The 27,981-nt window shown below is 55.0% G+C and overlaps 8 protein-coding genes across 8 annotated transcripts; 6 read left to right on the forward strand and 2 right to left on the reverse strand.

Moving 5' to 3' along the window:
* Nucleotides 1–936: 936 nt before the first annotated feature.
* Nucleotides 937–3,372, reverse strand: C8A04DRAFT_27196 (uncharacterized protein; the record flags this gene model as incomplete). Its single annotated transcript, XM_062780214.1, has 3 exons — nucleotides 937–1,230; nucleotides 2,612–2,631; nucleotides 2,715–3,372. 3 exons carry the CDS (start codon nucleotides 3,370–3,372, stop codon nucleotides 937–939), a joined length of 972 nt encoding a protein of 323 aa, XP_062638320.1.
* Nucleotides 3,373–5,255: 1,883 nt separating this feature from the next.
* Nucleotides 5,256–6,400, forward strand: C8A04DRAFT_36098 (uncharacterized protein; the record flags this gene model as incomplete). The annotated part of the gene is made up of 2 exons (XM_062783403.1): nucleotides 5,256–5,941; nucleotides 6,001–6,400. The coding sequence occupies 2 exons, from the start codon at nucleotides 5,256–5,258 to the stop codon at nucleotides 6,398–6,400; spliced, it is 1,086 nt and encodes a 361-aa protein (XP_062638321.1).
* Nucleotides 6,401–6,635: 235 nt separating this feature from the next.
* On the reverse strand, nucleotides 6,636–8,139 carry C8A04DRAFT_36099 (NAD(P)-binding domain protein; the record flags this gene model as incomplete). Its single annotated transcript, XM_062783404.1, has 4 exons — nucleotides 6,636–6,717; nucleotides 6,817–7,714; nucleotides 7,804–8,043; nucleotides 8,109–8,139. The coding sequence occupies 4 exons, from the start codon at nucleotides 8,137–8,139 to the stop codon at nucleotides 6,636–6,638; spliced, it is 1,251 nt and encodes a 416-aa protein (XP_062638322.1).
* Nucleotides 8,140–11,022: 2,883 nt separating this feature from the next.
* On the forward strand, nucleotides 11,023–12,325 carry C8A04DRAFT_36100 (uncharacterized protein; the record flags this gene model as incomplete). Its single annotated transcript, XM_062783405.1, has 3 exons — nucleotides 11,023–11,137; nucleotides 11,191–11,480; nucleotides 11,540–12,325. 3 exons carry the CDS (start codon nucleotides 11,023–11,025, stop codon nucleotides 12,323–12,325), a joined length of 1,191 nt encoding a protein of 396 aa, XP_062638323.1.
* Nucleotides 12,326–15,106: 2,781 nt separating this feature from the next.
* C8A04DRAFT_11055 (ferric reductase transmembrane component 1) lies at nucleotides 15,107–17,281 on the forward strand (the record flags this gene model as incomplete). Its single annotated transcript, XM_062776819.1, has 2 exons — nucleotides 15,107–15,396; nucleotides 15,469–17,281. The coding sequence occupies 2 exons, from the start codon at nucleotides 15,107–15,109 to the stop codon at nucleotides 17,279–17,281; spliced, it is 2,103 nt and encodes a 700-aa protein (XP_062638324.1).
* Nucleotides 17,282–18,447: 1,166 nt separating this feature from the next.
* On the forward strand, nucleotides 18,448–19,665 carry C8A04DRAFT_27201 (uncharacterized protein; the record flags this gene model as incomplete). The annotated part of the gene is made up of 1 exon (XM_062780215.1): nucleotides 18,448–19,665. The coding sequence occupies one exon, from the start codon at nucleotides 18,448–18,450 to the stop codon at nucleotides 19,663–19,665; it is 1,218 nt and encodes a 405-aa protein (XP_062638325.1).
* A 3,594-nt stretch (nucleotides 19,666–23,259) lies between these two features.
* Nucleotides 23,260–25,821, forward strand: C8A04DRAFT_27202 (major facilitator superfamily domain-containing protein; the record flags this gene model as incomplete). Its single annotated transcript, XM_062780216.1, has 5 exons — nucleotides 23,260–23,598; nucleotides 23,665–23,685; nucleotides 23,743–23,800; nucleotides 23,852–23,911; nucleotides 23,963–25,821. 5 exons carry the CDS (start codon nucleotides 23,260–23,262, stop codon nucleotides 25,819–25,821), a joined length of 2,337 nt encoding a protein of 778 aa, XP_062638326.1.
* Nucleotides 25,822–26,289: 468 nt separating this feature from the next.
* Nucleotides 26,290–27,877, forward strand: C8A04DRAFT_27203 (uncharacterized protein; the record flags this gene model as incomplete). Its single annotated transcript, XM_062780217.1, has 4 exons — nucleotides 26,290–26,292; nucleotides 26,369–27,187; nucleotides 27,293–27,748; nucleotides 27,821–27,877. 4 exons carry the CDS (start codon nucleotides 26,290–26,292, stop codon nucleotides 27,875–27,877), a joined length of 1,335 nt encoding a protein of 444 aa, XP_062638327.1.
* Nucleotides 27,878–27,981: the final 104 nt, after the last annotated feature.

Raw genomic sequence — 27,981 nt, forward strand, 5'->3', positions numbered from 1 at the left:
TTGGGTAACCGTGGGAGGTGGGCGTTGACAGCAGTGCGTGAAGGGAGTTTTGCAGGGTCCTTTCTGCTGCTATTGTTGTTAACACCTCTTACTCATGAATATGACTCCCGTGGGGTTTGGATGAATCCCCCGAGGTTCTAACATACCTACGCCTTTGTAGCCCTAAGTGCCCTATTGGCGGCCGGGCTCCGGCCCTTTGAGAATGCAATGAGCGGCTGTTCGATACAGGGAGCTATAATTACTTGACAAAACGGTCCTAATACATGTCTGTGTTAATTGGTGTCAAGTAATTAATACACCGCCTTTACGTTGCGATTTGGAGTGTGACTCTCAGATCCACTGCTTACAACTTTCTAACAACGCCGGTTGAATTAACATGGGCATACCTTCATTAGCATCGGTTTGTTGCGCTTCCTAGATGATGTGGACATGCTGGTAGAAACATTTGACCCTTGATTACGTGTTCACGACCATGAGGGGGACACGCCAACTTCTTCGGAGCTTCGAGATCATGGGAAAACTTGTTGATTAACTCTTCGCATAAAGTAAGATGTCCTCTTCACAGAAACCAAAGTGTAGTGCTAGTGTGCTGTTGCTCAACATTCCCACCCCTTCCCACAAATCAAAACCGGGTATCAAAATCACGAACCCAAAACTAAATCACCGGCAAAACCACCCCTTTCCTCCTTCCTCCACCCTTCTCCCCCAACAACCCTCACACCAATCCATCACCTTCCCATCCCACCAGCCAATCTCAGCCTCAGTCGTTCCCACCCCCCTCACCCAAGACCCTCTCACCCAAGACCCCCCCAAAACTCACGACGCAAGATTCGAATGCGTCCCCGCCAAACAAAGCTCACAACCCCCCCCCCCGGCAAACTTCGCCTTCGCCAAACAAATACACCCGCACGTGCACCGTGTCCCGCCCGGCGGCCCCTAACCATCACCACCGCCGCCTTTCTTGTCCTTCTTGCTGCTGCTGTCGTCCTTCTTGGGGGTGTCGAAACTCGACCAGAGCCAGGTGGTCTCGTGTTTCTTGTCCTTTTTTTTGTTGGTCTTGTCGGTTCCCCCCCCACTGCCGGGACCGGAGCTGCCGCCGGGACCACCGGGGCCGCTGGCTGCTCCGCTCGGGGGTGCGGTGGTAGGGTAGCTTGGGTGGATGATGATGATGATTGGGAGGCAGGGGACGTTGGGGAAACGTGGGAAGGCCGGGGGGAAGTTGGGAGGGGCCTGGAGAGGCGGGGGTCGGATGGGGAGGTCCCGGGGGGTTGGGAGTGGTGCGTTGATGCAGGTTATGGTGGTGGTTGGTTAGGTATTGGTGAGTGAGGGGGTTTGGAGAATGTTGGTTGGGTGTGCTCGTGTGTGATTGTGTTGGTGTTGTAGTAATTATATGTAGAGCTGCTGAGCTTGAATGTATGAAGGTTGAGTGCATGAGTGAGTGAGTGAGTGTGAGTGAGTGGGTGTTGAAGATTTGGAAGCCCTCAAACCCGGCGCCGAGACCGATATTTATACACCACCGGCGGCACCATCTTGCACTGAGCGGAAATGTGTAAACGTGTCCGTCCCATCCCAGTGGTGAAACGATCTCAACCATTCCCCGCTCCTAGACAAGATAATTGCATACTTCCAGGACAGGTGTAGTCAATGAGAGGGGCTGACAGATCACCCGCCTCTACAACTCCACAACCGGAATGTAGATTATCATTCAACTAGTCTTTCTTGACACGTTTTCGCCCAGTGACGTCACCCATCCCATGTGCTTTGGTGATCGTGAGTCCCTAGGTTCCCTAGATGGTCTGCTCGCCCATCGTCTGCCCAGCTGCTGACCTCACTTCGAGGGTCCTTTCAGTACTTCACGGAGATCTGGCCGGTGAACCCTCCATGGCGACGTGGCCTAGCTGATGACCCAATTAGAATATTAGATGTATGATGTTCAAGCCACGGGTACGATACCAAGCCCTGAACACGTAGCAGTCCCTTTCTGAGAATTGGATATCTCTTTTGGGGGCGTGATTCCATTGGGCACGGTCACTGGTGTGAGCTTGATACAAGCTGAGGAGATGTGATATTCTACCTTTGACACGTTTCCTCAAGGACTCGAAGACAGCATCTGGGAAATTCCTAGCACCCTTTGCTTCTCTGGATAAACACACACACTATCATACGTTGGGAGTCTCCACTGCGCAGCTTTTACCTGTCTCGGTTCTTTACATTTCAATAGCTTCTAGCACCCGTCTATGAGACAGCCCAGGTTACGCGTGAACACGGCCTCCAAACCCCCCTGGGCGAGGTCTGTCCACCTAGGTATCTCCTGATCTGCATAATCCAACGCGAGAGAAGCGAGGGAAGTTGCTCTTGACGTGTCTCTTAGAACTGCAAAACATTCCAAGTGAATACGATGGCAGTGAGGAGTGAGAGGGTTTTATGTGTTAACAATCATAGATTGTCCTGTGCATACTCCAGCACTGACTAGTGAAGGATCGTTCCTATCCTGGCTACCGCCTCCTAATCTCCATAGTCACCTTCCACCCAGCCCATGCTCCTAGATTCCTAGCCCCTGTGAGACTCGGATCCCACGGCCCAGTCGACTGTTAATGACCCCCAGATTCACCTCCTCCTTCGCCTCGGGGGCTGTTCTCAGTTATCCAGTCCGCAAACCACTCACCCGAAAAACGACCAGAACGACTTCCGTTGCCCCGTTCCCCTGCTCTTACTTTTGCTTTTGCTCTTGCTACCACTCTTACTCCCGCCCTTGCCCTGCCCCTTCTTACTCCCGTTGTTGTCGTCCTCTCCACCAGCACCACCACTACCGCCAGACACCAAGTACTTTCTATCGCACTCAATGCACATAGGCTCCATTATCGAATGTAAACCCGGCGGCTCAAGGGTCATGAACTGCCCGCAGTACGGACAGACTGGAGGAGCTTCGACTATGGGGGACTCCACTATGGAGGTCCCGTAGATGGGGCCCCCGTAGATGGGGGCCTCGTCAATGGGGTATTCGTAGATGGGACCCTCATAGAAGGGGACCTCGTCGATGGGGTCCGGTGTGGTTTCAGTTTGGTAGACAGGCTCAGGAGCGAGCGGGACTTCTCTGGCAGCTTTGTCTTTGCCTTTGTTCCCTCCAGACTTGCTGCTGCTGCTGGGCGTGTAATGGGGGACAGTGATGTGTAAACCACTATTACTAAATCGACTGGTGGATTCGATGGGTGGGATGCTGTTGAAGGCGGTGGGGGCTGTTCCGCTGGGTTCGCTGGTTGAGCCCATGGGGCTGGCCATGGCTAGGAGCTGGAGCGTGCTGTTGTGGCTGGCGTGGCTGCTGGGGCGGCTGGCGTCGCTTGAGCTCTTGCGGGAGGATGAAGCGCGGGGCATTGTGGTGTGTGGTGATTAGGGGGTTGTTGGGTGGTTGTTGGGCTATTGAAGGGTCAAGATAGTGTGGAGTGCGTGAGTGGGAGGAAGAGAGTGTGGTAGGGAGGATGCTTGGTAACGCGAGAACCGGGTTTAAATAATTAGTTCTTTGTAAAGGCTTAGTTCCTGGATAGTTAACTTGCCATGTAGGCCTTGATAAAAACACTGTTCATGTTATATTATTCACTGATTTTCATCCGTCCGATGGCCAACCCAAGCCTCAGATTTCCTCGGGGAATCAAAGAACCACCTGTAGGATAGGCATCACACAATTTCGCAGCTAGCCAATGCTCGGTGAGAGTGACAGTCACGCTCCTCGTCAACGTATGGGATGAGATAGAGAACAAAGACGACTCAGTCACGATGGTGCATGTTTCACAAAGAAGAGTAGAAGGGTGAATTCCCAATATCTCGGGTACTGATGCAACACTTATCGAGTTCTTCAACTTCAAATTTTTCCACCATGACAGCAAGGCTGAAGAAGTAGCAATGATTGGCAAGGAGGCTTCAGCTACGTGGACTCCTTGATTCGCCAGCCTTGTTTTGTTGTTCTCAGCTTTACTCTTTTATGGGCGATACAATGGCCCCAAATATGCGGTTTTCAAAATTTATTTTTCTTCTTCGCAGCGTTGTCCATTTGCAGCGTCGTCTAGGACTTACAGAATTACAGTTCATCACTTCCTCTTGCCAAAGATGTAATATTGTGTTTTCCCAGGCTCGCGGCAGAACTATCGCTGTTGTTGAGTCTTGAACTGAGTTTAGGTCCGGGCAGTGTGGGCCTCTAAGAAGTGCGGATTTCACGATTGCGTGGGGGTTCAATTCGCGTTGTGCTTTTTCTAGGCACGCTGGGATTGTTTTTTTGTTTTTTTTTCTCCCCATCCTTTTGGTGATCAGACCCCGAAGCTCCCTAAAATCTAGTGTAGAATGACTTGTTATCCACTGATGATAAACATCATCATTTCGAAACATTCTTCTTTCCTCACATGCCGCCTTTCCAAGCCCTTTCTATTTCTTCGCTCCTCGGAAGATTTCAGAACCCACATGGCATCGGGCTAACGGTGCGGCTGGTCAATCGCGCGAATCGGGTGTCCACACTTACCCGAGTTGGGAAGGGGCGCTTTGGTCGCGTTCCGGCGAACCGAGCTCGTGGTTTCCTTGCAAGCCACAGGCTGGATCAGGAAATCCCGTCGTTTGTTCAGCTCGAGTTTCTTCTTTTTCGGCCACTTGCTCTTCTTATTCTTCCCACTCTCACGATAAATCCACATTCCCCTGAAAACAATGAAAAGACACCACCATCTCTGCAAACCGCGCCACCCCGGCCACCGCTGAGCCGTAATAAACTTGCACGAGGTCACTCTGCGCCGTTGAGGTGGGTGACAAATACCCCCACCTTCGCCCACGATGGGGAACCAAACCAGGCAAGCACTGCAACCCTTGAGGGGTCCAAGCGCGGCTCTCGCGACGCAATTTCGCGAAATTGCAGCGACCAGGGCGGACGGCTCTGCTGGAGTGGGTGGATGCGACGTTGGCGGCGTGCAACTGCAGGGCTGATTTCGAAAATGGCATTTGTTCCTGGGCAAACCCGTTGCTTTGTTGGCTGGCTGCATGACCCTTTCCGCTGCCCCCTTTTTGAAGGATTGTTGTTCCTTTCCCTTCAACATCTCACATTGAGTTTTGGGTGAACCACCAACCTCGATCGCGACAGTTTCAGGAACCTGCGACGATTTTAGTCCATCCAACGCCCAGACCTTCGGACCGGAACACGGAGCGGAACGGAGCGGGGCAACTGAGACCTGCCACGCGAGAATGGGCCCCCGGCTCTGAAACCGGCAACCCGAGTCTCAGTCATGGATCGAGCAGCGCACAGGGGAGCCCCGTCCCACCGTCCCTTCTCCAACACCAGCAGCAACCACGACAGGAACCACCAACACGGCAACAACAACAGCTTCATCGACCAGCAGCGAGTCCGCTTTGCAGAGGGCGGCAGCGATACTTCTTCGCAGGGCCCCAAGGTGTACCAACCAACCCCACGCCGAGCCAGCTCAGCGGCCGTGTCCGTCGTCGCGTCGTCTGCTGCGTTGCCTGTGTATTGGGACGACAAAGGGAACGGGAGGGGGGGGGACCAGGGCAGTGACGCGAATCTTGCGGGATACACATTTTATCGCGAACGGACACCAACGCCCCCGGATCATGACGGTTCAGAGAAGCGGCATCATCATGGAGGAGGAGGAGCAGGGAGTTTAGTACCTCCCGGGTCGGGAATCGAAACTTCCACGGCGGGTGGGGGAACGATACGCAGCGATGGTACCTCCACGGTTGGTGGTGACTACAGCATGAGGCGGCTTCACTTGACCGACGGTGCGAGTTGGGGTTATCCTGACAACAACAACAACCGGACGCCTTTGAAAAAGACAAGGCGGTTTTGGGTGGTGGTTGTCATTGGCATTCTGATGTTGATCGGGATCGGGCTTGGAGTTGGACTAGCGCTGGGTTTACCCAGGGATCATGACGCTGCCGTAGGGTCACCAGCAAGGTTCGTCCATCCATCACGTTTTTACGTATACACAAACATGCCTCTAACTTCGCTAGCAGTAATACCGCATCCACACTCTCAGGCCCCACACCACCCTCGTCCCCAACAGACCCAGCACCCACTGGCACGGCAACCACCGCCAGCGATCCACGTCCGACATACAACTCAGACTGCCCCACGTTAAACAACACCATCTACCACGTCCCAGACTCGACGGCAAGCTTCCAACGCGTCTGCGGTGTCGACTACAGCGGCATCGGAGCCGTGGACATAGCACAGGAATGGACCGAGAGTATGGCCGAATGTATGGACAGGTGTGCCTCGTTGGTCTCGTGTACCGCTTGCTCCTGGGGGTATTTGAAGGGTGATCAGGGGGCGAAGCACAGGTGTTATATGAAGAAGAACTTGAAGAGGGCTCACGCCGCGGCGGGCGATTGGTGTTTTGCGATTCTGCAATGATTATTGTACTTTGAATGGTGGGCGGTTATGTTATATTTGGTTCGCGTTCTCGCATAGCGATGGGATTTAGATGTTTTGTATACTTGCCTAGGGAACTTACGATTTCACCATGTACATAGACTTGATGAGTTATGTCTTGCCGTTATGGCTTTTTAACCTGGATACATATGCCGCTCGTGGCCATTTCGTTTGACGTTTTACATTCTCCAACGAAAGACATAAAATCCAGCGCTGCCTAAGGTTTCCGCGCAGGTATCACCTTCGCCGCCTCCAGCTCGTCAAAGACATCCTCAAACGACTTCCACGTATCCTCGTACCTGCATCAAACCACCGTTAGCATGATTAATTACCTCCCATCCCAGCAGCCCTCTCCCAAACGTCCGCGAGAAAGAATCAAGAAAAAGAAATAAACTTACCCCATCCACCCCGCCTCCCGCGCCTTACTCATACTCTGCACAATATCATACTCCCTCCCCAACACAAAATCTACAAACCCCCACGTCGCCTGCTCAAACGCCTCCCGCTGCAGCCCTTCCCTCTCCGCCAACCGCCCCCACGCATCCTTCACCTCTGTCTGCTGACTCCATTTCACCAGATTCACCCGCTGCGACAGCACACTGGGCTCCTGTCCAACGGTAGTACCCACCAACCCGGCCTCTTCAACCGCGACGCTGATCGGTGGCGGGGTGTGGAGTTGTTTCGACTGCGCGAGCGAGCTCGCGGGGGATGTGAATTGGTCCGGGGGAACGTGCATGCCGTAGCGGTGGGCGACACGCGGCCAGAGATCGGACCAGGTCTGGGCGTCGCCGTTGACGACGTTGAAGGCTTGGTTGGTGGCGCCGGGGGCGGTGATGGCCCATTCGCTGAAGGTGGCGTGCAGGCGGGCGGAGGTGAAGGTGTCGAAGCGGGTGTAGAAGATTTGGGAGCCTGGGAAGGGGAGGGGGGTGGGTTTGGTGGTGTCCGGGGGGTTGGGGTTGAGTTCTTTGGTTACGGCGACGTAGAGCCCGATGCCGGTGGCTAGGTTCATGAAGTTACCGGTGGCGAAGCCGATGACGTCGTTGGGGTAGGTTACGGTCCAGGTGATTTTGCTGGGGTTGCCGGGGCCGCTTTGGGCGCAGAAGTTATGGAGGATTTCTTGTTGGCGGTAGTAGAAGTTTGGGGGGAAGTCGGTGCCCGTCAGCCAGGGGTCGGACTCGAGGAGGGGGTTTTTGGGTTGGCCGAGGTGCACGCCGTACTGTTTGGCGCCGGTTACGAGGAGGATGCGCTTGGTTTTGGTGTGGGGGACGGCTTTGAGGAAATTGTCGAGCATGTCACCTGGAGTTGGTGAGAATATGATTTAGTCGCGGCCCTCAATGGGATGTCATATTGGGAGGGATTTCAGGGGTAGAGCAACCAAAGCGTACCGTTCACATCCCAGTTCGCTTGCTCAGTGTCTTTCTGGAGATATGCCGTGAAGAAGATGTACTCGGCGTCGATTCCTTCTAGGTCCTTACCCATCTGCTCGGCAGAACTGAGGAGATCAACATGCTTGTGGACCACATTGGCCGGGTACTCGTCTTTCTTGCTGCGGGAGAGGGCGTAGATTGTCTTCCATTTCTCGGGGGTCTTAGAAAGCTGTTTAACAATTTCTCTGCCGAGAATGCCTGTTTTTAATTATTAGCTTGAGATCGGGGCTCTCCCGAATGAAATTATGAAAGTGATCAAGTACCTGTTGCGCCGACGACGATAGCTGTCGACATGATTGATGCTGTCCCACGTGAATGTCTGGGTGATCTGGGTTATCTGGGTGAGTTTGGTCCTGAGCCTTGAGCAAACCGTTGGTGATTTTAGGAGGTCTCCCTAGTTGTGTGTCCTTTATAGCCGGTTCAACATGCGTCGCTGTCGTCTCACACGCTAAAGTGCGATCCAGTCGCCTAATATCTCCGAACGCCCATTTTCAGGATGACGTCAAAGACGGGTAATGATCGGCGACAGTGAAACGGTTTTCAACATCAAAGCATCATTCGCTTATACATCACCTCAAGATCGCCTCGCCGTCCACGTCCTTTTCCATTCCATTTTTAAGCATTGGCGGGAATAGCTGGAGATACTTCACTATAGGAAGAAGGTAAGTCCGTTGGTGGATCAAAGGCCCATAACAAGAGGGTCAACGACTCAACGCTTTATTATCCCCGCTCGGAATAGCCTCGGATAAAGTTCGCAGTTCGCTCTGTTCTTCCGCTCGTGCGAGTCGGTGATGTTTTCGGGGAAAAGAGCAACCAATATCTGTAAAGGGTTTCAAGAAAGTCTGGAACATTTATAATGCTTAACATGGCCTTGAGGTGGGTACTAACTTGTGAAAAAATCAAAATAATTAGCATTGTCACCGCCAAGGCAAGGATCTCTTTCGTATTAGTTAGTAGACCGGAGACACCTGTTTTCATTATGGAGGGCCATTTTCTGCTCAAAGGACGATTTTGAAACGGATACTCAAGGATAGTCTTGAAGAGGAACGAGTGGTGGTAAGCCTTTCCTCGAACCGAAAATGAACATCGTAGAACTGACTTATCTTCACTGGGATATCCAGGCGCGCTACGGCAGTGATTGAACCCTCACTCGGCCCGAGCTGGCGGCCTCTCTAGCTGCTTCGTCCCCGCTAAAATGCTGACTACTCCATAATGTGCCGTGAAGTCCTTGCCGGTCAAATTTCAATGGCCGAGGCAAAACCGGCTGTGACTGTTCGCTGTCGTTGAGATCTGAGTCCCAACTGTTGACTAGTTGAAATGGTACATGACGGCGGGAATCTGGGAATGAACGACTCGGCGAAGGCGATTGAAACGTAGCGACAACCGACACCTGGCATCGTCAACATCTACAGGGTGCCTTAGTGAGATGGCAGTGCGTTAGATAGTTATTGTCTTGGCGGGCTCCAATATCACCTTGTTGCCAGTTGGCGTCGGTCACGCAAGAAGCAATGGAGCCATGGCTGCAGATGGCTGCACGGGACACGAAAAAATGGAAGGGACGGTCCACGATGTTTGACGGGCTTGGATTGGAGCGCTACCCGCGCGTTCCATGTCTCATTTCAAAATTTTCAAACAAGAGACTTGGTCCTCGGTCTCCTCCAACTTTGTCCCCTGCTTCACTTCCCAGGTAATTACCTGACTTTGCCCTCAAAAGATCACTCCGCTCGGCCCTCCTTCTGCGGCCTTTTGTCGCTGCCTAGTCGATTCGGCGCCAAGGAAGAGGGAAAGACAAAACAAAGCGACATTTTGTTTTCGTTTCCTGCCGTGTGTTCGTGGCCAAGACTCGTGGTCTAGAACCCTCGCCCAATCGCCCAATACAATTTGGCACAGTCAAGCCACGTCCCAGCGAAACTGCGAAAGCCGACCAGTAATTCGTGATCAATGTGCGCGCCGGGGTTTCACTGCAGCAAACCATCCAACCGGCGCGTGGGGCGGCATCACCCGCCATTTCGAGGCCCTCACACGGCCTTTTTCGCTGCAATTCGAGGTCGTTTGCTGTGGTTCCCAGATTCGAAAAGGCGGGTTCCTGGCGGGTTGCCTCAACCTAGCCGCGGAAAAGTAGGTTTCAATACTCCATTGCAGTTGATTTCCCCTGGGCCATCAACGACCAGGTATTCACAATATTATGACCCTCGGCAAGAGAGCTCGGCATCTAATGACGTCTATACCGCCATGCTGGTTTGAATCCCATCGGCCTTCGGGGCTCTCACTAGTTTTCACGACTACCGGTTCAACGCAGCGGCGGGCGTCTTCCTCAAGCCCGTCGCCACTGCGCCGAACATTTCGCCTTGGCTGATCGCCGGCGGATGTTGATGTCACGGCGCGTCTCAGACACAACCGGCGTCGCCGTGCCGTTCGGCGGGTGCGAGTCGTCTGATAACCCCGTCGAAAACTGGGGAACCATCCGACACTGAATGGCGGAGTGCCACCGGCACCACTGCACTAGGCATCGCCTTCCTTCTCGGGTAATACTGCGGAGGCCTTCAGCCACACGGGTGACCCCGTCTCAACACTCTCAGTAGTAAGCAGCCCTACCGAACTCGGCTGCATAGTGCATGGGGATATGTTAAAAGGGCGGTCGGCTTGAGAGACGGGCCAATGGACTTTACTGGCGTCTGCTCCGCCTCAAGCATGCTCCCAAGCACAGGTTTGAAACCAATCACAATGGCCAATCGGCTCGCTTAACTTTTGCTGGTGGCCCCGGGACGGTGGGACGGACTGCAAAGCGCCTGCATGATGAGTCGAGATGATCGTCACGTTACGTTCTGACATGCTGCTGGCCGGGGTTGCCCAAGCTTTGGGAGCCGTAGGGCTGAAGGTTCAAACCGGGCCGGCCTACCAAGTGGGGAATCGGCGGGGGAAGACTCCCACACGGTGTTACGGGAACCATTAGTCGGGTCCGGAAATGCTACACGGCCATCGCGAAGTCCGTCCCCACACGCTGCATTGGTTGATACGTAGCTGCTGCGCCATCAAGCGGTTCATGGGGGCCGTATAAGAATCTATTGCCAACCCTGTCAACTATGAGTGTGGAGAGATAACAAAGAAAGCACGATCCTTGACCTTACACGCTGCCTTACAGTATCCTCGATCGCAACAAGTATACGAATCGGTATTATGGTTCCGTCAAGGGCAACATTATCCCCCCAAGTCTCGCCGATTGCGGGCCCGAAGGTTCGGCAGGTTTGGACCGCGGAGGAAGACAAACTTCTCGCCGAGGCGGTTGCGCTAGGTGAGTCATATCTTTGACGGCTCTCAACATGTCCTGGCATTGACACTCCGCAGAGTCACCGGAGAAGGGTTCCGTCAGCTGGCACCGAGTGGCTACACACATTCCGGGACGCAACAACAAGGACTGCCGCAAACGATGGCATTACAGCATCGCCAACTCGATCCGCAAGGGCACCTGGATGAAGGAGGAGGACGAGAAGCTGCGGGAGGCCGTCGGGCTGTACGGGGCGCGGTGGAGCAAGATTGCCGAGGCTGTCGGTACGCGGAATGGCGATCAGTGCTGGAAGCGGTGGTATGACTGTCTCGACCCCCGCATCGACAAGAGTCCCTGGACGCCGGAGGAGGTATGTTGTTGATAGTACTGAAAGCGGGGTTGATACCGTTCTAACAACCTCACTCCCAGGACGCCAGACTGCTCCACTTGGTCTCACAAATTGGCCGCAACTGGAGCGATATTGTCCACGAACACTTTCCTAACCGCACCTCGCTGGCCGCCAAGAACAGATACAGCATCCTGCTCCGTAGACGAGAAGGCAGTAACAGTCCGACAGCGGCCCGTGGATCATCATCGTCCGTCCGCCACGCGAAGTCCGGTACCGGTCGGTCCTCAGCTTCCACGCCCTCGCTCAGTCCTAGTCCATACCTCGGTGTGGTGAGCACACCAGCGATTACGCCGGTGCATACGCCGGAGCCCGAGTTTGCGGCACTAGATATGATGGATGGGGATTGGTTTGAGTTGGGTTTGAAGGAGGTGGATGTCGAGGGGTTTATCTCTCAGGAGTTGTCGACGCAGCAGCAGCATCACAGCGGCTATGTCGCGGGCGCACAGCTGGTGGAGGAGACACCGCGGCATCTCTCTCAGCAGCAGCAACAGCGAGAAGCGTTTTGGGCTCAGTCACAGCAGTACGCATTTCAGGCGGGTGTTGCTGCACTGCCGCAAATACGGATACAAACAAACTTGGAGGGGATGGGAATAGGGTGTGGTAACGGGGGGCTTTATGGGCACGGGTATCAAATCGACCCAGCTCTGAATCAACAGGGTTTGGGGCTCGCCGGTGTTGGATATGAGGGCGCTGAGGCTTACCAAGGGCAAATACCATACCCGCAAACGTATGAGAGTGGAATGGGGTTGGGGATACAGGGGCAAAGTCAACATTGGCCACGGGGATTCAACATGGGAGGTTGGTGAAAAGAAGTAAGGGGAATGGGGATGAACATCTTCCCATCGATGATCGAGGGTATTATGGCATGTTCTAAGGGATACCCAGGTTTCATTCTTTAGCGATGACGGGAGTGTGAGTTTGGGGCTTGTAGCAATGGGAACTGAGAAACCCGGAATTGAAATACCAAGATCAAAAGCCACTTTGCACCCGAACTGGAAACCTGGACTTGCTGGCCTGGCAAAAGCGCTGGGCAGTATCACCTCATTTGGTAAAACTGTCCAATCAATCGAGCGTCCGAACTAAGCGCTTTCCCAAAGCCACTGTTCACCGTGGCTTAGCCGCCGGCCCGCATCTAAACATGTGGGCCACCACCAAGCGGACAGTCGCGCGCTCATCAGAAACATTCATGATACATCCGGTATCAAAGGTACCTTCCCCTTGAGGTGCGATGCCGTTTAAACGTAACGGCGCTCCTCTTGTCTTTTCGTTCCAAATTGCTTTCAGATTGAACTCCATGACGCATTTCCTTTTACCGCACTCTCCAAGATGACCGATCCCGAATGGCGACTTTGGGTGGCGACCGGCAGCTTAAGGTCAGGAGGGCCATATACTTGACATATCATTGACTTTGACCAGAGGAGGCACTTCGGTGTGACATACGCCCCAGTCAGTTTCCCGACCGACCAGGACGCCGACGACCAGACGACTTACATCAACAACTACCCCTTGTCTGCGTTGAATTTCTCTTTCCCAGTGAAGGCAGTCTTCTTGGCAGATTTGAAGGAGTTGGACCGCTTGGGACCCCAGGTGGATTTGGTGTCCTACCCAGGGACCCCGTGCACAACGCCGGGGACCACGGTGGCTGCATTCAAGTACTGGTTCATGGAGAATGGCATGTTCAGGACCTGGCACGAACTCAACGATTGGAGTCGACTTCCCCGTGACCACCCCCATATCGTCCCTTTCGATTCTGTTGTCCTTGATCACAACGCCGGCGGTATTGTTGGGTTAACTAAGCGATACATCCCTGGCGGGACCCTACGCGAGAACAACGCTACGAAGAGACGCTTTTGCCTCCGCTGGCTTCACCAGCTCCTCTTGTGGTGGACGACCTGAACTACCGGTATGGGATCATGCATCAAGATATCGCCGCACGGAATCTCGTCGTTGATGAGAACAACAACCTCCGCATCCTCGACTTCAACTATGCGATCAGGATTGGCAAGGACTACAACCCGGCACGCGACGATATCAAGGGCGTAATTTTCACACTCTTCGAGATTGTGACGTTGTATGAGCACTTCCGCGAGGTTCCCATGCGGAGCAGGACGCCGAAGCGGTCCTGAGGATGACGTGGGAAAAGCACCCCGACGTCCAGTTGGATGCTGACCTTGAGGTATTTCGAAGCACTTTGGGCACGTGGGTCGCGGAGCTAAAGGCAAAGGAGTTTACCCCGAGAGACACGTGGTATGTGACATTCGAGTTGTTTCTTCCCTTTTGGTGGTATTCTCCCGGCTCCCAAGATATCATTCCGCTCTCTCAAGGGCCCCTGAAAAAACGCGGAAACGGGAAGTTTTAGCTGATGGTGTTGTAAAAGGCTGGACTGGCCTCAGATGCCCACGCCACCTGCTGTTGAGTTACCAACCTACGACAAAGAGGGAAAGGTGACCGGGACCAAGGTGAAGTCTGTTCGAGTTGTGGAGCGGAGAGATCTGGTGGTACTGAACAAGCAGTTTTGGAATTGGGAAAGGCCGGCAAGCTACAGCTTGACGGAAGCCCTTGCCAAGAAGCAGGCAGCCGAGGAAGAGACTCGGGCAAATTGAGGGGAGTGGAATGAGGGTGACAGCGAGACCAATGTATCCTCGTAGTAGACAACGGGGGCTGTATGTCTACTTTAAGTTTCAGGATGAACAGAATTCGCCGGTGGCACGCCCCTTGAAGCGACGGTGTTTACCGATACAACCGAGTAGTCCCTCTTCTAAGTTAGCCGCCTAGGTAGTGTAGGCCGCTTCTAGTCGGGCTCTAGACCAGGCCTAAGCTGGGTATAGAGCCTGTTAGGTACTGACCCTGGATATATATATCCCAGGGGAGGACGGACCTCCAGGATATAAGGAGCCCTTGGCTAGGCAACCCCGTAGATAGTTCTCTTTCTATAAGCTTTCTCAATAATACAATCGAAGGCCTATCTGTATCCCACCATAGGGCTAGTTCCTCACAAATAGTCGAATTAACACTAGATTCTGTGTTGTGCATCATTGCATTAAGCCTATTTAGGAAGGGTGAGTGAATTGCTGCGTTACCATGCCTTATAAATCTTGTAACTCACTGACAGATCCTATCAAACCAAAACCTCACTTCACACCTAAGCAATTAACTATCAAATTGACAGGAATCTTATTTCTGGCACCCCAACACCCCCTAACCCACATCTCACGAGCCCGGCGTGCCCAGCACCATGCAGCACGTGCTCACCTCGTGCCCGACCTTGCCGACTTCAACCCACGCCAAGACCGACTTCGGCCCCACAAAAGGCTCCACTTGACGGTTTTTTAATCAGCCGATCTGATAAGATCCTGCCATCTTATATGTTCCACTTTCAACCTTGTCAAAAGCCCACGCCCCGAGAACGGCGGGTTCGGTTTTGCTTACTTGCCCCTCTTTGGATCCTGGAGGGTTGGATTTTTGAGGGGGCTTGGGTTGAGGGTTTTATTTATTGGTTTGTTGGTATCCTTTTTTTAGATTCCCTTCGGGATCTCGAGCCTGTAAGACTGCAGTTTTGAAGGAGAAAAGGCGATGAGAGTACGACAATGAACCGCACACTCGCTTGCCTGCGGCTCATCCAGGTTCCACATCGACACTTAACCAGCGTTCCTTCGTTCGTACGTCCCATCTGCCGGGATGGGGTTATCAGCGCCCTTTTATCTTCCGGAGACGGTGGTGCTGATGAGGGAGGAGACGACCTCGACTGGATGAACGACCCAGAGAAAGTGGAGTATATCCGACAGCTTCTGGAGTTGCTGGATGAGGCGAGGGTGATTGTGGCTTGGTATAATGTGGTGTTTGTTGGGGTTATGTTGGGGATGGCGGGGTGGTTTTGGTTGGGGAGATGGATGGATCGAAACGGGGAGAGGTTGTTGATGAGGGAGGAGGTGGAAGAGGCCCAAGGGAGTGAGGAGGGTGGTGAGGGGGATGGGGTATCATTGGGGATGGCTTCGTCGTCGTCGTCGTCGTCGTCGTCGTTGAGTGGTACAATCGTGGGAACAGTGACGCCGACAGTAGAAACGAAAGATATCGACCTCGAACGAAGCCCGTTACTAGGCTGGAAGAGGACAACATCATCACCACCACCATCATCCTTCCCGACGATACTAATGAGACTGCGCAATACAATCCACGCCTGGCTCCTCCACCAACCACCCCCCCTCCCCCTCATCCACCGCACCCTTCCCTCCAACGGCACCACCCTCACCGTCCTCCTCTGGCTCGCCCTCAACCTCACCCTGCACCTCTACCGCCTACCCCTGCACTGGGACTTCTTCTTCATCTTCGCCGACCGCACCGGCTGCGTCTTCGTCGTCAATTTACCTCTCCTCTACCTCCTCAGCGCCAAGAACCAACCCTTACGTCTACTGACAGGATACTCCTACGAGGCGCTGAACATCTTCCACCGACGGGTCGGGGAACTGCTCTGTGTGGAAGCGATCGTGCACGCGGTGGGGATGGTGCTATGGCAGTTTGTGCTAGCGCGGGAATGGCTGGTGGCGTCGCGCTCGGCGTATGTGTATTTCACGCACCCGATTATTCTGTGTGGGTTGGGCGCGTTGGTGGCGTATGAGGTGGTGGGGTTCACGTCGCTGGCATCGTTTCGGAGGAGGTGGTATGAGGTGTTTTTGGCGGTGCATGTGGTGCTGCAGGCTGGGGGGTTGGGGTTGTTGTGGTTTCATTATCCGACTAGTCGGGTGTATGTGGCGGTGTCGGCGGGGGTGTGGGTGGTGGATAGGGTGGTCTGGAGGTTGGGGTTGAAGAGGGTCGGGTTGGAGGCGGAGGTGGTGGTGCTGGATCGGGATACGTATGTGGTGTCGGCGGATTGGGAGGTTCCGTGGCCGGAGAAGTCGAGGTTGTCGTGGTGGCCGTTGATTCTGTCCCGGCCGCGTCGGTCGATCCTTCACGGTTGGGAACCGACCGACCATGTCTTCTTGACCGTGCCGGCTCTTGGACGCTCCCACACGCTGCAAGCTCACCCATTCACCATTGCTTCGGCTGCACCGGGGCGTTGGCCATACGAGAAGGAAGCAGAAGACGACGACGACGACGACAAACACCAACCGACAACCCCCGTCCAAACCCACCACGCCCACCTCACCCTCCTTATCCGCGGCCATTCCGGCTTCACCCGCGACCTCCTGAACCACGCCCGCACTCATTACTCCCACCAACCTCTCCTCGGTCACCCTCACCCCCTCAAACTCCAAATCAACCTCGACGGACCCTACGGCTCGCCTCACGCGCTCTCCATGCTGCGCGCGTCCAGGCGTGCCGTGCTGGTTGCTGGTGGAAGCGGGATCGCGGTGGTGTTTAGTTTGGCTTGGGCTTTGCTTCCCCCTCCTCCGGGGATAATCCGAGGAGATGGAAATGGGAGGAGAAAAAAGAGAAGAAGAAAAGTTCACCTCCTCTGGGTCACGCACTCCCGCGAGCACCGAGCCTGGATCCCGCGTGCCCAGCTTGAGGAGCTCGTCGCGCGTGGGCTGGACCTGGTGATGCCTGAGCCGACGGTGGAAGCTGGACGGCCGGATGTGGAGGGATTGGTTGGTGCGTGGATTTCTGATACTGAGGATAGAGAATCGGACGTCCGAGGGAGAAGAGAGGTCGGGGTGGTGGTGTCTGGGCCGGACGGGCTGAATCGGATGGTGAGGAATGTGTGCGCGCGGGAGGTCGGGAAGGGGAGGAGGGTTAGGGTGGCGGTTGAAAAGTTTGGGTGGTAAATAGGTGGTCGTTGTTCATTGTCGAGACACGGGTTTTGTATATGGCGTTGGGTGGTGAATTGGACGTGAAGCGATGTGATACTGCAGATAGCATATCTATCTAAAGCGACATTTTAGACATCTTTGTCTTTGTCAGCTTTACCTTGATTTCCGTTCCCTGACCTTTCTGACTAATTAACTGATCAAGTAGCCTCGGCTGAAGCTTACTTTCAACTTCCGTTTTCTAGAAAAATCCAGGTGTCCGAATCCCCAACAGTGAGCGAAACAACAGTTCCACCACACCTCTTCAGATCTTCACAGAATTGAGGGCAATTGTAACCCAAAACCTCGTAAAACTTAGCAGAAGAAGTCGACAGAAACTGCAGCACACTTGAAAGGTCGGGAGTCCTAGAGTGATGGAGTGATGTGAAGAGTGGGGCTGGTGTTGTGGGGTGTTTATGGTAACAGATTGTGGAGATCATAAAAAGGTTCCAAAAGTCTTGAATAAGAAAACGCCAAAAGCTCGCCCCTGGGGTCCCGAAGGCCCCAGGGGTTACGAAAATCTGTTGGTGGAAAACAGGTTTTACTGTTCAAGGTGCCTGCCGAGGAATCGAACCCGGGACAGGCCCCCAGACGCACTATGCATCATAGGTATAGGAGAGGGAGTTGAAAGGCCCGGTGAGTTATAAAGGGAGGCAGGTGCTCGGACTGCCCACGAGATTGAGGCCTCGGGCAGCACCAAGGGAACACACGTTTGATTGCAGGTGACGAGACCTCTTGAACCCACCGGACAGTGAATGGGAAAGGCCCTACAAGTTCGCTTGAATTTGATTTTCTTTGTTCACTCTAAAAGGCCAATACTCTCGGAAGGAAGTATCGTTCGTCCAAACGATGGCGTATTTTCCACATGCACGTTGTCACGGAAAGAGCGGTTTGGGTTCAGAACCTTATCAGCAGCGCTGTACTAAATTAAATTTCTCCAATGCAATGGTATCCTAAACCCGACATTGCAAATGATATGTATTTTATTCATGTGGCCGCTCATGACGTAGAAAACGATCATCCCGTGTACGTGCACGCTGTCAGACCAGCTTTTAATCTCTGACCATGGCGGCAATCCTCGCTTTCTTCTTTCTCCCAACTCCCAAAACGCCAAACACTTTTAATTGAATTCCACTCCTCCAACAATGCCCGGCCCCAAGTTGTGCGGCCTAGCCCCCCGCAGGCACAGACGCCGCCAGTCCGCGAACCCAAAGACGTGTGGCAGCCCAAGTCCTGCCCCAAGTCCAACACCGCCGACTGTATCGAGATTTTTAAACCTACCCGTCGACATTATCGTCTACCTCGCCAGAGATCACTTGTCACCAACCGAAACCGCCGCCTTGTCGTTGGCGTGCAAGCCGATGTTCAACCTCCTCTTTCCAACAGCAAAACAAGCTCTCATAAAGAAGGGGCCGTCGGCACGGGCGGCCCTGCTCGAGTTCGTGGAGAAGGAGATCGGGAATGAATGGTGGTACTGCTCAGACTGCAAGATCCTGCATCCCATCTATACTATGGTCGGGCCGACCATTCGTAATTACTACGACCCGTTTCCGTTGCCCCCCGTAAGGCGTCTCCCCCACCGCCACCACTCCTGTTATCTCAACCGCCGTCACCTCTACGGAAGCGTCGTCGTCGTCGAGTACCCGGCCGTCCGTCTAGTCATGAACCGTCATCTCTACGGCCCGCCCATCGGCCTCCCCCTAGAAATCTTCAACGTCCAACCGACCACCACCACGATGGCACACAAAGAGAGACCGGCCCCGCTGCCGTGGGAAGAACGATGGTCTGCCCGGATCCGCCAGAACGAGCTTCTGCTATGCGTCAACCGAACGCTGAACGCCGTTGGATGGACGGACGACGCCTTGCGTGCTGCCATCAAAGTCGAAGGGCGGGAGCTCTGCGGGCACATCTTCACGGCAGGGTCGACATCTGCCGTCATCCATTTCGCCATCCCGCCCTCAGCAGCATCAAAACCAGTACCCCCGGGCCCACCCCCATCTCCCACTTCATCATCACCACTATCGCCCGCATCTCGACCATTCATACCCCGTGACAGCATTATGGACTCATGCAAGTTCTGTTGTACGGATCACGTGATAAACATCGAACAGAGGCGGGATCACCCTAGTCGAGGGGGGAAGAAGAAGAAGAAGAAGGTTGAATCCGGTGACGATGCAATCGAGCCAGAACCTTATTGGCACATCTCCATCACATCGTATCATAGGCTCGGTCGTGGCCGCTCGCATGACGACCCGGTCTGGGCGGCGTTTGTGTCGTGTCAGGGATCGTGCCGACACTACGTCCGAACCAAGTTGAGATGTCCCTCGGGTGGGGTCAAGGCGATGTGGGAGTCTGAAGAATAGCGATGTTGGGATTTTTGCCTCTCTTGGCTTTTCCTTGCTTAATATTTAACACATTGTGGAGATCTTAGAACAAGATGAGAGTGACGGGAAGGCATGTAACACTTGAGCTACCGATGTCCAATAGCCGTGTATTAAGGGGGTTAATGGCTGAGACACTTGATCGGTGTCTTGCGATATCCCGCCCACCCTACCTTTATTTTCCTCAAAATGGACAAAAGTGTGGCCATTTAGGCTCACAGAAGGCAATTGTTGTTTGTTATATTCTCAAATGAGTTGGAAACATATAATTTCAATCGGTGACTTATATGACAACTGTCTTACCAGCCCTCTCAAAATGGGGGATCAGTGGAAGACAAAAAGAAGAAAAGAAAAAACATTTTATTCTAACTACTCGTTGTTGTTGACCGGAGGGTCATCCCACATCTGCCCAGAGAGGCGTCGCAGCTCTTGTGTCTGTTAAAAGTCCGTTTGTGCCTCGCATTGCCACAACCCCCATCCCTCCTTTCCAATTCTCCTCCTTCAGCACCTAATTACCTCGAGAATCAGCATTGGAGCCAGGTAATTAGCTTCAGAGCCGCCCTTGGTAGGAGGGAGAGCGAGAGACAAAGCAAATCTCTCTCGTTGTCTTTGCCCGTAGATGAGAGCAGTAGTAGTCACGTTTGAGACGCTACCTACTAGCGGGAGGAAAAACAAACAAAAAGTAACCAGCTAATTTCTGGCAGACAACGCAGGGAGCACAACCTATACGCCGAAATGGGTCCGAAAAACGCCGGCGACGGGGGACGTGGACGTTAGAACCTATGGAAGGTTTCTGGCGGTTATGGCTGGCTGGCTGGCGAGCAACAGCCCCCTAAGAGAACGAGACGTGAAGCGTAGCAGTGAAGTCCTCGACCTTCCTTCCCTGGCCAGGCACTGGACTTTTCTCGCCTTGCATGGCCGCAGCGGGATCATGGATGTCCATATTCTCCACACGGACGGGTAAAGGGACCACCCCGTCGGCCTCGTTGTCTTCAGTGGAGTCTTCCCCGCCGAACGCGTCGCTGAGGGGAGGAGGAACGAGCCCTCAGCTGGGCCTGGGTTTTATGTCGCAGCCTGCTCTCGCTCCAGCCACTGCGCCGTGGAGCAATGGTTCTTGTCTTGGGCTCGGTACCTCGCCTACGCCGGCGTGTATTCTAGGGATGTGCCTGGGAGAGTCAGGCTTGAGGGGGAATATCAAGGGAGAGAGTCGTTTATGTCTGGGCGAGAGCGTGGGAATGTTGGGTTGGTATCGGGCTAGCGACACCTGGGGGTGATGTCAGAGCAGGCCTGTATGACCTGTGTTGCCTGGGAAGCTTGATGGTATGCGGTATTTTCTTTTTCTTTTCACGTTTTCTTTTTTTTTCATTTCTTATTGCAACGTTTAAAATACGCAATCACTTAATTGTGGACAGCTTACCTGGTAGACCTTAGGCTAGCAGAATGGTGGACACCTCGACACAACATTGAGAGCTGTCTGCAGCAGCAACAAAATCTGGGAGGAGGTCTACGGTTATGTTCGTCGCCCAAGGCATTGATCGTAGAGATTGTAGAAAACCCCGCTGCGATTTCAAAGCAGCTGGCCATTTCTACACTGGCATCGCGATCCATGATCGCCAGCCCGCCGCGAGAACTCCCACAATGAACGCAATGTAGCCGCGTTGTACCCTGAAAGCCAGGCAAGTCCGACATTGCACCATGTTATCCCCGCGGCATACGGACAAAGCAGCTGCCATCAATCTCTGCACTGAACCAATACATCGCCATTCAGCAGACCGCCGTGCTTGTTCTCGCACAGTGATTACCGCCCGCCGCGGGTTGGCGATCTGCAATGTCGACCGGGTCCTTGTCTGCGAGGTTATCTCGCTGGCGGTCGACCGAGGAACGAGTACTACATTTCCAGCTCATAGCCCGCGGCGGTCAATCACCAAATCGATGGTCTTCTCGTCCCCGCCGCCCGCACCAGGGCGCTGAGAAGGGTGGGACTGGATCTGTCCGCCGCCTCGGGCTCCGCGATCACAGTTGTCTGTTGCCTCGCCGAGGGTACGTGACAAAGACTGAATGGGGTGCCCGCCGCGTTCCATATGGAACATGCTGACCCGCTGCGTTCTGCAGAGAACATGTCAACCCGCCGCATACTCCGGATGACCAGTGAACTCGCCGCGTCGGGCGGTGTTTGCTGAATCTTTGCCCTTTGTGGTGGTGGAGTTATATAATTATCTTGACTTGGAGCGAAACACGCCCATCATCAAGGGCTATGGTCTGTACACTGCCGTCATTGTGATACTCCCAGAACATAGAGTAGCGAGTCCTCCTTCAGCGGTCGCGGCACAGAAGGTGCTGAGTCGCTGGCCTTTGACTTACTCCGTCTCTCTCAAAGACATCATGCTCTTGTAAGTCTTGTTCAACAGCCTCCTCTCGGTCTTATCCGGCTAAATCAGCCGAACGCCCGGTCCATTCCTGAGCGTACTTTAGTTACTTCAAAGTCCTTGATCTTCTCCGCATCCATTCTCCTGGACCTCCGGACTGCCTGTATGATTCGCCGGGATTTTCCTTACCTTGCCGAGTTTACGTGAGGACCGCTCCATATACAAGGACAGCGCTCTCGTCAACCACTTTGAGCGGGCCATCACATCAAGCATCCAACTCGACTTAGTTCTGCTTCTGTCTCAGGATATCGATGTACCCATTGAGATCCGACAATCCGGAGTCAGTCTTGAAAACAATCCATCATCTTACCGAGCCCACTGCTAAAGCGCATGACGAAACACCAAAGTCAACAACAACAACTCGGCCCGAAAACCGAGTCATCCCATCCCCAGCCCCCTGCCTCGATCCATCCCCACCTCAAAGAGAAACCGGGGTCCCACCAAAAGAAAATGGGGGTTGCATTCCGACGCGATGCCGCAAACCATGTCGATTAGCGTCCCCATTTCGCGCGCGGGGGGATGACCCCGGGCGCCGGCACGGCACACCCAGTGACCCAATGGGTGCCAATCTGCCAAATTCGGCACTGCTGATGAGCGCCCCCCTCACGCCCATTCGGGGTTGCCGGGGATATTTTGGCCCAATCGTGAACCTTGAAGGAGTTGCTTTGCGGGGTGGTGGGCAGCTGAACTGCTGAAGAAGGCGGGGGAGATGGGTTCTTGGGGGGACCCTTTTGGGTGAATGGGGGGTTTCCCGGGGGAAGGGACGGCTTGGAAAGGGGGGTCGCCGAGGCTCTGGTTGGTTAATGCCCCACTGCAGTTCGTTTTGGTGGAAGGTGTGATCAGCTGGGGGAAAGAGAGCCGAAACTCTTCTGGGCAAGGACGACCTTTTGGGTCTTTCCTTCTCTTTTGTTTTTGTTGGCAGCGCGAAGTTGGTGAAAGGAATTTTCTGCCTTGCATTTTTGAGCCGGACGCCCGTTTTCCAAGGTTGGGGATTTATGTCCTTGGTGGGCGAGAGGTTCTCTGTCACGCCGGCCGGCCGGTCCTGAGCGAGGTCCACGCGACCTCTCCCAAAAAGCAAACACACCCACCACACGGGCACGCACACACGCGCGGGGAGAAAGAAAGAACAACCCACAACACAACCACGCGAATGGGCACTCCTCAGGCTGACTCGGAGACGGAGACGGGGCGCTTGCTCGGGGCGGTTTTGCGAAATGAGGGCCCCGCGTCGTCTTCGGGGCTTGCGACTCGAGTTTTACAGCTTGCTCGTGTGATTCTGAACCGGAGCGCCGAGCAGCACCCACCTGCTGGATCCTCGAGCCTGACGACCCCGAGCCCGTCGGCGAGTGCTAGCTCACCCACCGCGACTGCCGTGTCGAGTATGGAGGACTCGCGTGTTTTTCCGCTGCACTCGGGTGGAGGGGCTCAAGAAACGGAAACTTGGGTCAAGGCGTTGCTGGTGTTGTTGGCGAGGCTTGCTGCTTTTAGCGTGAGTTGATTTTTTGGCCCCTCAACTGTGGAAGGTCTTGTCTTTGCTAACCACCCTGGTGATTAGGATGTGTTTCTTTCCGGTCTTGTAGGTTTTCTTTCAATTAACGTATTCAACACGTGGTGGAAGATGCTGATCGACTAGGTGATACCCTTAATTCCGACCATTCTCGAGCATCGCATCCAGGTTCCCCAGCAGCAAGGTGCGTGATCTCCGACCACGGCAGCTTTTACGGCTACTAACTGCTTTGTAGTCCAAATATGGACCTCCGTATTGATATCGGCCTATGGCGGCGCACTCGCTGTGGTCTCTCGTGAGCTCACTTCACCATCGACCCCCGTTTTTGTATGCTAACGACGCCCAGCGTTAATCCCCTTGCTCACCCGCCAGGGTCCGTTGAGCTACGTTGTGCTGCTCGGAGGCCTGGCATGCTCTGCTGCCGCATTTTCTCTGCTGCAGTCGTCCTCGGGCATCCTGCAATTGATTTTGGCCCGGGCCGTTCATGGATTTGCCGCAGCCGCGATCACCGGATCGTCCGCCGGCTTGTTTGCGACTGTTACGACCGCCGGACCAACTTGGCTGTCACCAGCCTTTCTCCAACACACTGCGATGACAGGAGCCCCCTTGGTTGCCGGGTTCCTGACTGACCACTTCGACCTTGACGCCATCTTTTTTTGCGCCTATGCGCTCGTTGCGTTGAATATGCTGCTGACTTTTGTCGTTGGTGGCGCCACATCGCTGAAGCTGGCCGGCTCGGTGGAAGAGACCACCGCGCTACTCGGGCCAGACAGCCAACAAAGTGGTGGTGGCTACGGTACGATGGCTTCTGGCTCCGACGGCTTTAGCAGCAGGAGGTCGTCTCGATCCGTCTCCCCGACGACAATCCCCGCACCACGAAGCCGATTGAGCGCGCCCGCAGCTCTTCCCGCCGGCATTCCTTGGTCGCCACGGCTTGTCGGCGCCTTTGGCGGATATCTGGCCGTGAACTTCCTCACTTCGGCCCTGCAGAGTGTGCTCCCGCTTTTTGTCGAGCGGCGCTTCCACTGGTCGGCGCTGGAGACCGGATACATGTTTGTTCCGCTGTCGGCCCCCACCGCCTTGATTGGTGTGGTGACAGGTGTTCTGGCGACACGTGTACCGGGCTCCACCCACTTCCTCACCTCGGCAGGGTTCTTGGCCTGCGTGCCCGCCTTTTTATACCTGGGCCAGCTCCGCGGGCACAGCTGGGTCGTGCAACAATCATTTTTGCTGACTCTGAGCGGCATTTCGTTTGCAACTGGTCTTTGCGGCGATCCCATGGTCCGAGAGATTGGGAATGCCCTCAGCGCTTCCTCTGCTGGCGACCCGCGCGCCGCTGCAGCCATGACCACCGTCGTCCCACACCTGGCCGTGGCCTGGGGCGGCCTGATCGGGCCGCTATTTGCGGGAGCGGTCAATTACCTCTGGGGATGGCAGACCATGAACAAGTCGATGGCCATCGTTGCGGGCGGCACCAGTCTCGCCTCGTTGCTGTACGTCCGGGGGTATCTCCGCAATTCTCCTTCGAACAGACGGTCCCATGTTCTTGTTCCGGGACGGCCAGACGAGGAATCCGGGTCCCTCCTAGCCAAGGGGAAAGAGGGCAGCTATGCCCAACGACACGGCTCGACCGACAGCAAACCCCGCTCGCACCGCCGGCATTTCAGCGTCGACAATTTCTCCGTCGCCAACACGACTGGCCCCGGCAGCGTCGACTCGTCCACCTCCTCCGTTCGATTCCAAGCGTCCCTCGAGACCCCCGTGTCGGGCCCGACGAACCCAAATCCGAAACGATCCATCTCTAGCGATGCCGCGAGCAAGGCCAGCAACTCGGAGCGTCGCTATGTCATGCGTGAGGCCCCCCATGCACCCGCAACCGACCCATTCCTAGCCGCCGGCAGCCTGTACGTGATCGACGAGGAACGCGATACCGCCCACGGAGTTGAGAGCCGGAGGAAGAACCGCCGTGTCGTGGTCTTCCCCGAAGGCACCGCACCACCGGAGCTCCTGGAGCGCCACCGCCATCATGTCGTCGCTATCAACGCGCTCGATGGCTCGGCTCAAATGGTCTCCAACAGCACCGAAAACCACGCGGTGCACGTGACAGAAGAAGATGGTGACGAGGAGGATGACCTTGCGTCTGAGGTGGAGAGCTCGCGGCGGTATGTCGTTGTCGTTGTGGAGGGTGAGGAGGCCGAGGAGTGAGGACCAGGTTTTGAGAACCGATGGAATGGGAAAGGCTGGGCAATGACCCATGATCTGAGGGTTTATGTATGATGACTGGACGATGGAACTACATGGAACTGCATAGGAGGCTAATCTGGAATTGACATTGCGCTGTTTTGAGCACTGTTTTTTTGGCCCGGAATGGACGTCATTCCGCAGGTGTTTTAAGGTGCAGCAAACCCACCATCGACTGCATGAAGGTAAGGTTCAGTCTTATCCCTTGCGAACCTAACAGCAGACTACTAGACTTCAGGTTCACAAGACTGTCTAATGGTGAGTCTGGGAAACTATATAAGAGGCGGCCGTCCCCCAGTTTGTAGAGTTGTCTTTTCTGATACCCATCCGTCCACAGTTCGTTCACTCCAGTCTATCACTACAAATCTACACTCGTCACTTGACATCTCTCAGTCTCAACAGACCAACCTCAATATCAACCCAAACATCACAATGGTATGTCGTCATCATCCTTCGCTATGTCATTAGCCTCGGCCTCCTCACCCTTGTGCCTTGGCTAACACATGGTTAGTCTTCCCAATCTTTCCAATCTCCCCAGCAGGCGCAGGCCACCACCCCCTCGCGTCCTTGCGCTACGTGCCGGCATCTGCAGAATCTCAACTGCATCACCGAGGAGCAGGCCAACGCCTGCCCTCACAATTACACCGGCACCCCCGCCAACACCCCCGCCACCAGCCCCAGCACCCGCCCCGTCGCCAACACCACCACCGGCGCCCTCGGCGTCAACAACTTCCCCACCCCGATCACCCCCACCCCCCCAGGCCCCCGCGGCATCATCACCACCGTCCGCGGCCCCTTCACCCCCCCCCCCCCCCCCCCCCGCCTCCGCCCCCCCCTCAACGGCCGTCCCCCGCGGGACCCCATCGATCCCCGCACCCACGCCCTCAACCCCCACCGACAAGGCCACCGCGGACCCTGGAACACCCAATACAACAGGCGCCGCTACTACGGTCGGGAGTACGACCCTTGGTCTTTGGCGGAGCGTCCGGTTGAGGATTATGGCGAGGCGATGGATGATGGGCGGTGGAGGGAGTGGTTGCCTGCTCCGCCTGCGCCGGAGGGGGGGAGGAGGAGGTTTGTGTTGGCGCCTGTGGTGAATCGGGGGGGACAGGGGGTGCAGGAGTTGGAGGTGGGGATGGCCCGGATGGCCCGGATGGGGTTGGGACAGCGACAGGGGGGAAGAGATGGGGAGGATGGAGAGAATAGGTTGCCAGAGGTTGCGGCGCCTAGGTATACCGCGCCGGGGGAGGAGGAGGAAAATACGCCGCCGCCGGAGTATGCAGAGGTTGCTGCTGCTGCGAGTGGGCCGGGAAGGAGGGCATACCCGCCGGTGAGCGAGGTTTTTTATGTTTCGCAGCACCATGGTGCTTTCTTTTCTTAGTTTTGGACGGATGTAGTTACAGTAACTAACCGCTTCGGTTCGGTACCGTTGCAGACCTATGACGAAACCATCCTCGCAGACATCCACCCCCCGCAACACCACCCAACCCACCACCGGCCCCCCTACCACCCACCAGTTGACCAAGCCCAACGCCCCCCGCAATACCAATACCAACACCAACCCCACCCAGACGAAATCCACCTCCACCTATTCAACCCCACCCACCCAGTCACCTTCGACGGCAAACCGCGCCCGCCGCCGGGGTATATCCTGCGGAACCCGCAGTCCAGACAGGCGTGGTATGATCGGCACGAAAGGGAGCCTGGGTTGAGGCAGAATGCGAGGTGGGGGCGGTGTGCGGCGAGGGGGATGATGGAGGGGCGGGTGTTGAGGGTGCCGGGGAGGTTGGGGAAGGGGAAGAAGGGGGGAGGAGAAGAAGTACCATTCGAACTCCCGAGCCCGCGCGACGGGATACTCAACGCTGAAGTTAAGGGAGGGGGGGAAGAAGAAGTGAGGGGGGGAGAAGAAGCGAGGGGGGAAGAAGAAGTGAACGGGCCAAGGTGTCTTGACTGTCTTCTTTAGTTGTTGTTTGAAGCTACAGGTTATGATGATGGTGAAGATGGTGATGATGAGGCTTGAGGATGGGGGTGGAGATTGGGGGTTGCTGGTGCTGATACTGCTTTTGTTGTGTCTGTGCGAGCATCCTCTTGATTGGGGAGATTTTAGTTCGTGTTTGGTTAACG

This window comes from Dichotomopilus funicola (genome assembly GCF_033296635.1).
Source record: "Dichotomopilus funicola strain CBS 141.50 unplaced genomic scaffold C8A04scaffold_19, whole genome shotgun sequence".
Taxonomy (NCBI): Eukaryota; Fungi; Ascomycota; class Sordariomycetes; order Sordariales; family Chaetomiaceae; genus Dichotomopilus; species Dichotomopilus funicola.